Source organism: Bombus terrestris, chromosome 2, assembly GCF_910591885.1.
Source record: "Bombus terrestris chromosome 2, iyBomTerr1.2, whole genome shotgun sequence".
Classification (NCBI taxonomy): Eukaryota; Metazoa; Arthropoda; class Insecta; order Hymenoptera; family Apidae; genus Bombus; species Bombus terrestris.
Genome location: NC_063270.1, coordinates 13780197 through 13789395, shown reverse-complemented (window position 1 = coordinate 13789395; position 9199 = coordinate 13780197). Strand labels below are relative to the sequence as shown.

Below are 9199 nucleotides of genomic sequence, written 5' to 3'. Positions count from 1 at the left end.
CAAATTTCGAAGCGGCAACCGGATTACCGCAAAAGAAACAACATAATGATACACCGTAATGCGGACGGCTAGCCAATTTCAACCTGCAAAACCGGCTAAGCCCTCAGCGGGAGCATAACAGCAGGTTACGAATAAGAAACTCGTTCGTCCTTCGTTTAAAGGCTCGGTTTCAGCGAATCGAATATCGTTCGGTAATATCGTGCGCCTCGGGTTTAACGCAAAAATAAATGACCAGAAGAAAATTGAGAGCGTAACTCTTTCGAGACGAGACGATTGTTTGGTAGATTCGAGTGGAACCTAAAGAAGGAAATGATTATGAAATAATAGCCGTGAAGGATTTCGTACGCGCAATGTTACAATACACAGTCGTGTATCTGTAGCAATTATAATGTATAAATAATTTGGAAATATATGGTTAAATATACATTGGAAAAAATATATTGTTGAAAACAGTTAAATTATAGCTGTTATTAACAAAAAGTTCCGGTACAGTCGTATAAAAGGATATTTAGATATCTTGGGTCCCTAGCGTGTTCCGTACAAAAGAAAGCTCTCTTTTCTTCCGCTTTCTGTATCAATACCTACACTATCACAATGAAATCTCAACATAGGATTGTCGATTGAAAGTACGATCGAGAAGTGGTTTCAGGCGTACTCTCTTCTCTACAAGGTAACTGTAAATATCGATGCAGCTTTGCCGTGTGCAATGTGTTCACAGATCGAAAAAGAAACAACGGGGGCGGAAGAGGACTGAAAATCGTAAGACAAATTCCTTTCCTTCGGCAATAATATCAGCTGGAAATTTGAATGTAAATCGGACGATCGAACATGCACGCGTCTGTCAGTTTAAAGAATTTCAAAAATTGATTTTGTCTGCTTACCCGAGGCGTCCCACGTTCATTGTAACGTCTCGATCCTCTGTCTTCGAGAAACGAGAGCCATACCTGCAACATAAAATCACATCGTTAGAAATCACGTTTCCAATCAGAACGTCGATGTGTGCTTCTCGTCTTTTCTCTTTTTTCAAGTTCACGCTCCCTTTGGTGCCAAATTTCATTCCGCTTTTACAATGCCATAAATTTACGATGAGAAAAGACACGATGGTTCGATAGTGACAGACGAATCGACGGTACGAGAAGCTGGACCCAGCTGCATCCTCGAATCCTGGGAACTCATAAACGACGATGCAGCTTGGCCAGCATCGAAGAAGAAACAACGCGATAGCGCAAAAAGAAATTGCAAAGTGGGAGAGAGAAGGAAGGACAAATGCTAAAGAGGAGATCGAAGGAAAGACAGGGACGGAGGATAGAAAATGGATAAACTGGAAAAAGAGGGTACGAAAGAAAAAGCAAGGTCGAGAGTAAAACAGAAGCAGGAGGGAAGAGAGATGAGATATAACCGTAAAAGGGGTATAGAAAAAGGAAAGAGAAACCGCGGTGCAGAAATAAAAGTGTAGTAGTCGAGCCTCTGAGGCAGACTCAAAGTACACGAAGTCATAGCGGATAAAAGGGGTTGCCGAGATAAATATCTAAAACGTCATGCGTAAAGTTTTAATGAATTAAAGAGAAGTTCCCGTTCATCGTCGCCGCTCTTATTCAGTTCAGAACACGGAGACGCGTACGACCACCTGAATAGTACGACGTTTTTGTCTTTCTCTTTCTTCTCTTCCTTTTCTATTCTTTTCTTTCCTATTTCTTTCGTTCCTTTTCGCTTCCTCGTACCTTCTCTGCGTACTCGCTTGCGGTCTCGCCAAAAGAACTCGAAAGAGAGTGGAGAAACAACGGGTAGAAAAGCTGAAAAGTAAAGGACGACACTTTCTTTGATCAGGATGAAGGCGCGCCGTGAACGAACGTAAACTTTCGCCGGCACAAACGTAACATCGTATCTGCGAGGTCTATTTATTTAATTAAATTCCCATCGTCACGCGTGTATGCAACAGTATAAACGCGCGTTCATCTCCTTCATTAAGAAGATTTTTGATTAAGTAGTAAAGCAGATAGGAAGGAAAGGTAGGAATACGATCCAGGTAGAAATTTTTCGAGAAACGCAGAAGTTATTATTATCTAGAATACAAGCTGCATATCAAACAACGATAAATCTTGCAAAAAAAACATCAGAAAGACTCTCACCTTCAACCTCACAACTTCTCTAAAGCATAAATCCAAACCCCTACTTCCAAACCCCGACACATTGTTGCGCAAATATTACGTTATTCGCATAATGAGACATATATATAATCACTGCCGACGATACAAAGCTCATTCAAATAACTTACGTTACAAGGTTCGGAAACGTTTTCTCATCCTGCGCAAATCTGAATTTGATATCTGTTATCTTATAGTGCTTGTAACGACTGAAGTAAGTCATAGTGGTACGTACTGTATATTTCACTGTAAAACATACGACAGAATTAAGTTATTTCTCCTAATCTTCTATTAATTACAAATAATTTTCGTTCTTTATTTTGTAAATTAAATTCAAATATGACGTCACTCTGATTCTCGATGTTATGTATACTGCTTATATATGTATATAATTTACTTAGCTTTAATCGAATAGTATTCTGTTAATTACACTAAAATTTTACTGTTTCTTCTTTCATTAATCGGCATTCTCGTGGAAAAGGAGGCAGATTTCATCAAATCTAAACGATCATACAGATCAGTCACGGATACAATCATTAGACTTTCACTGAAATGATTCTTTTTGAGAAAATAATTTACGTTTAGCTTCCAACTATTCTACCATTTGAACAAACTACGCCCATCGCATATAATATAGTTTTCTTAAATGGTATTCCTTTTCTAATATTCTCCGCTCCTTGATGAAAACTCTAATTTTTAATCATTCCACGCGAAACGCCAGAATATTCAACATTCTGTGCCAGCAATTTACTCGTTGATTAAATAATATACAATTGTATCCAAAAAGAAAGTCAGTTCTACTATTATGTTTCATCTTCTGCATAAAAACATCAGAAAAGTGTTCCTATTAAATTAATAATTGACAAACTAAGTTTTGTCATAGGCCAACAAATTCTTAAAGTTTTAAAAGAACTGACATTAGTGATTTTTTTTAATCGGAGAATAATAACATATTTCATTTATTTATATATTAACAGATATTTGTATCTTTATGAATGAAATTAAACACAAATAATGATTTATTTTACACTCATTAAATAGAATATCATAACGATTGTTTTACTTGAGACATTCATGTATTATGTGCATTCCATTCTAGGCATTTTTTATTATACATAGAGATCGCGATCCTCAAAATGTAAACACGGAGTTGGGCAAAGTACAAGGTTTGCGATGAAAACGTGACGTCGAGTTTTGAGACACACCGAAGGAAATTATTTACAACATTAACTAGTTGGCGATATGAATGCGTCAATCGACGTATCGTAAACCTTGTCACCGAGGCCCAAGCTTCCAAGTAGTCGCTGTGATATCGCGATGCGTACTCCGTTTCGCTCGGGACACGGGGTGGCATCGATTTTTGGGAAAAAGGGACACCGAATTTGAATGAAAGGCTGCCTACATTTCCCAGAACTTAAGAGGGATGCTGAGCCTCGAGAGAGATTGTATTTCCATGTATTGTACTGCAAAGTATTGTGTCATTGCAAATGTTTCAGTCAGAACAGTCATTTATATGTGAAGAGTTGGACGTTCTGTAAACATCGCTGTATCTTCGTGTTCCGCGATTCGCTGCTCATTTTACCAAATATATTATTTTTCATATTCTACATCATCTTCCTACTACACTCTCTATACTTTTACATTTTCTCCAAATGCATAAAAATCCGTAATCAAAAAATTGTTGATAAATACTGTCTTTCTGGACCAACGAAAGTATTTTTCCTTCTCAGACTCGTTCAAAATGGCCTTGTTAACGCCATACTGGAGTCTGGATGGTATCCTGATTGTGTCGTCACTGATGGTTGCCGCTTATTTGTTCGTGACTCGGAAATTCAACTACTGGTCGAAACGGGGCGTGAAAGAGCTTCCACCTACGCCCTTCGTAGGCAACTTCATGGACTGTCTTTTGTCAAGAGTATCAGCCGCAGAATTTATCAAGGACCTATACAAATACGGAGAAGGTTTACCTTTCTTGGGATTTTACATCTTCGACAAACCTTATCTGTTAATTCGCGATCCAGAACTCGTGAAACACGTGTTAGTGAGCGACTTTAACTATTTCGCTGATAGATACGCTTGTGCAGATGAGAAAAATGATCGTCTTGGATACGCAAATCTGTTCATGATGAAAAATCCAGGATGGAAATCTCTTAGGTCAAAATTAACGCCGATTTTTACCGTCGGCAAGTTGAAGAAAATGTTCGAATTAATGCTGGTGGTCGCTGACGATCTTGCAAAGTATCTGGATTCGTTGCATTTGGACGGTAAACCGCATTTCTAATGCATTTACATAATAACAGATTGACCATGAGAAACTGTTGTTAGTTCAATATACATTTTTAAAACAATAATTCTTACTTAATAGAAATGTTTAACAAAATTAAAAGTCAATCCTCTTGATGCGAGAGGACTTTTCAAATTTTGCAATTATTGTTTCTTGATTAAAAATGCAACAATGCTAGACACATCATAGGAAATCTAATATCTATTTCAGGCAATGGAAAAGTAATTGAGTTCAAGGATATATGCGGGAATTTCACCACCGATATAATCGGTAGCACTGCGTATGGCTTAAAAGTTGGTTCATTGGAAAATCCAAAAGCAACGTTCCGTGTATATGGCAGGACGATCCTCAATTATGATTTCTATCGTAACATAGATTTACTTACCATATTCTTCTTCCCTGGGTTCGTCAAGTATCTTAAACCGAAGTTCTTTGGAAAACAAGCGACTAACTTCCTCCGATCTATTTTCTGGGATGTGATCGAGCAACGAATCAATTCGGGTCAGAAGAGGAATGATGTCATCGATCTGCTGATCGAGATGAGGGAGAAATACAAGAACGACGAAAATCTGAAGGATTACAGTTTGTATTTGCTGGATTATTTTACTAATTTTTATTAATGAAGTTATTTATGAATCGTCAAAAATCAGAAATTTCGAATAACATGTTCAGCTTCCTATCCTTATTTCGTGAACTCCCAATGAAACAGACGAAAAATAACGTGACTACTACCTTCAAACATAATTGTATTCATGTTGCAAATTGAAAATTACGCCCAGATATTTATATTTGCTAATTTGCTTTCAAGTTAGCTTCCAATTGTACCAGATATACTAAATCGTTTTGCTGAACTTTTGCGATGAAGTTTAATTTGTATGTCTCAGAATTTGACGGTGACGATTTAGTATCACAAGCGAGCATATTTTTTGCTGCTGGTTTCGAAACATCGTCTTCTACCATCTCTTTCACACTGTACGAACTTGCATTGAATCCAGATGTACAGAAGACACTTAGGGCAGAGCTCCAGGATGCTCTGGCGAAAACTGATGGCAAAATCACATACGATATGGTATGGCCACAACAAAGATATTAATTTAGAAACACGTGACAGGCAAATAAATAGCGCGTGAGGATTGTTAAAACGTAATTGTAAACACAATGATAAATATCATTTTTTCGCAGATTATGACGTTACCATATCTCGATATGGTTATTTCGGAAACCCTTCGTAAATATCCAGTTCTAGCATTCTTGGATCGAATTACCCTTGCCGATTACAAAGTGCCTAATTCCGATCTGATGATAGAGAAAGGTACTCCAATATTCATATCGATGACGGGTTCGCACTACGATCCGCGATACTTTCCAAATCCGGAAAAATACGATCCACTCCGATTCACCGAGGAAGCCAAAAGAGCCAGGCAAAATTTCGTCTACTTTCCCTTTGGTGAGGGACCCCACAGCTGCATTGGTTAGTAAAATTTGTCAAAATGTTTTCTAACATCTTTAACGTTAGAACTATCAATGGCAAAGGTATGAAAATAGTGTTTAAAGAATCGAAATGAAATACGTACTACAAGGACGTATATTTCAAGAGTATTCTTTCTTTAGAAGATATCTATTTTTCTAAGGATGACGTATATGCTTTTGTCCCAGAATAATTTGCAATCAGTTTTATTAAGATATATAAAATGTTATAAGTGGAAATCTTAATCTCAACTTTCATCAATCTCGCGGTAGTCACTTAGCGACATTACTTTTATGAAAAGATAATCATATCGTCATAGATATCTTCCATTCCACTTGTCAACGATCTTTACGCGGTTCTAAATCTCACTGTGTGCATGACCTGCTTGTCCATAATTTAATAAATATAAAATTGTAACTAATATAATTTAAAAAATTAAAACATATATATTAACAGTTACAAAACACTCGAAAGACTCATATTATAAGTAATTAAAAATTTTTCCTCTCACGAATGTGCTAGAAAATTTCCAGTACCAGTTTGTATCTTTCAACTTTCTGTTGGCTGCCACTTTTAATTTTACTCGCGATAATTTCTCTCTTTTACTCTTCGTTTCAGGTATGCGATTGGGACTCATGCAATCCAAACTTGGAGTAGTACAAATATTGAAGGACCACGAAGTTTCTCCTTGTGGAAAAACCAAAATTCCAATGGTCTTAGATCCTAACGGACTCAGCACGACAGCTTTAGGAGGAATCTATCTCAACATTCAAAAAATTGCCACTACTGCTGGTTAAACGAAGCTAGAGATTTACAAATCTCGTTATGCATTCCAATTTTCTGCTTTGCTTGTGACAATTTCGATATAATTTACTACCGAATCGACGAAGTACAACAAAGGACTGTTCCGGAAAGTGAAGTAGCAAATAATCGATTTTCATGAGGTTATCAATGATTTGGCGTCGAAAAAAGCGAGGAAAATTATTTAATATTATTACTGGATTGTATTACTATTTAATATTCATCCTAAAAAATATATAAATATGTAACAGCATTTGTAAATAAATAATTCCTTGTTGTAAACTTTAAGTGTAGAGTTTGAATTGATTTAGGCCCCGCAAAATTTTTGAACCTGGACCCGCAAAAGGTCACGCCGGCCCTGCCCGTATACGATACGGACGTTGCGAAGCTGGCAGGTAGAACCGACTTGGAGTCGGTAAATTAGTCCCTGAGCAGCATCAGGTTGAGAAAGGGTAGAGCAAAGGAGAGAGAGAGAATGTGTGTGTGTGTGTGAGCTGGGGAAGAGAGACAAGAGAAAGGAGAAGAAGATCAAAGTAGATTAAGCTAGATAGGGACAGAAGAGAAAGGCACAACCGAGAAGGATGGAAAGCAAACGAGCCAAAAGATGAAGAAGAAAGGACAGAGCAGATGCAAGATTCTTGGCGGGGTCAAGCCTCCCGGCATCTCCGAGAACGGCTCTCCATCCTCCTTACTACCATCTTGCTCCTTATCTTGGGCCTCATTCTTCGGTTTCTTCGGCAGCTTCGTGGTAAAAAAGTAACGGACACGTATACAGCCTTAAGCGTGGAATCACACGCACAGAGGAGATCCGGCCGGTTATTTTCCCCACCAGACCTACCTAGAAGATCTCGAACTGGTCCAGGCAGGTTGGCGATCGCGTGTTGCTCGCGTGGCCGAGTCGAACCGAGCGACCACGGAAACTGCCGAGTCTAGCTATTACACAAATTGCGCTATTATACGTAATAGCGCTTAAAAAAATAACGGATAGATAAAGCGTCATGAAACAAATGTCAAGAGAGAAGCGACGGAAGAAAGAATGGCGGGCACAATCCAATGGCAAAGGACGGCGAATGTCATTACGGGATCTCTCGCCAAGAGACACAGAATTGCCAACGGTGGTGCTCTTCGGAGCGACTTGCGGCTTCAACCTGACGAACCTTATCTCTCGCATGTCCGTTTACGAAGCAGTTGCCTCTAGATTAGCTTATTAAACTCTCGCGAACGCTTTCCTTTTCTTCTTAAACTCTGTTTGTTCGGCTTGAAATTAATTGTGTTTGCTATTATTACGGCGCGTAAATATTATTATAAAATATCGTCGGTTCTATTTTTCACGCCGCGATGATAAACCGAAAAAACGGTGCGAATATTTCTAAAATTGTGCACGCTGACGGACGAGTACGTGTTTATTCGAGGATACGCATTATTTATTGACAGGGATCCCTACTATCGATGGTAGATCAGTAATATATTTTATAATATATTTTACAACTATGAATCGACTTGTCATCGAAGAACAACGATATTTTTAATATACATAGATGAGTCTCGTTATCCCTATGATCTATGTCATACGGACAAATATAGAAGCAGATATATCCGATTTACGAACGTACTCATTTGCATAGATGAAAAAATAAAGTTGCTATTTCTTCCAAAGGTGTCTCCTAAAGTACATTAATTGCTAACTTATTCACGATTACGGTACCTTGTAAAAAGGCGGAGGCAAAAAGAATGTTTTTAATCTAATCCGTCTTTTATTAGATCCAAAGGTACTCGATACAGCAGAGACTCGATCTCCTTGAAACGATAACTCATAGCCTTACGCTGCCAGAGGCGATCACGGGACTTACACGTGAAATGATACTGACTGCTCTTGCATGAGATATTTACATGTCTAATGTTACGTAGGGAGTGCGTAGCTGGTATAAATCAGCCAGTCGACTAAACAACCGATTAGCCAGTTTCTTTTCAATCTAAGTTTAATAATCAACGAAAACTGTATGACAATGTATTTGTTAAAATAAATCCTCTCATACGCGGATTAATAGCCTACCTTCTTGCAAGAGAATATTATGTTTTAATGCTCGGAGTTATTCGCTAAATGGTAATACCGTTACCAATTTAGATTATCCCCGAAGACAAAGGAGAGTTTTCTCGAAAAGTTAAAATGAAAATGCGTCTGATCCATAAAATTGAAAGACCGAAGCTTAAGGCGCACCATCACAACTAAAATGATATATAACGAAAGTTTGGCTCGAATCGATTTCTTTCTCGCTTTCGAGGCAATTAATCGCACGCCCGAAACAACACAAGAAATCAAGTGGAAATAAATTAAAAGACAGTGAAAAATTATTTGTCAGACGATGGAAGCGCAAGTGGAAATTGGAATACGTGCACTTAAAACCGGCACGAGCTATCCACGCTCTTAATTACTAAGTGTCTGCAGGATGATCGATGAAACCGAGAGCATTTCCGTTCGCAATTGTTTCACGTGACTATAAT

At 38.1% G+C, this 9199-nt stretch overlaps 1 protein-coding gene across 2 annotated transcripts; it reads left to right on the top strand.

The window, feature by feature from the left end:
• Positions 1-2260: 2260 nt before the first annotated feature.
• Positions 2261-6950, top strand: LOC100647803 (cytochrome P450 6k1). Of its 2 annotated transcripts, none has more exons than XM_012319908.2 (6): positions 2261-2358; positions 3875-4408; positions 4639-5010; positions 5313-5497; positions 5611-5899; positions 6515-6950. In XM_012319908.2, the coding sequence occupies exons 2-6, from the start codon at positions 3886-3888 to the stop codon at positions 6691-6693; spliced, it is 1548 nt and encodes a 515-aa protein (XP_012175298.1). In that variant the 5' UTR covers positions 2261-2358; positions 3875-3885; the 3' UTR covers positions 6694-6950. The 2 variants fall into 2 exon arrangements, with proteins under 2 accessions (XP_012175298.1, XP_003393848.1); XM_003393800.3 differs by having other exon boundaries at positions 2270-2371.
• Positions 6951-9199: the final 2249 nt, after the last annotated feature.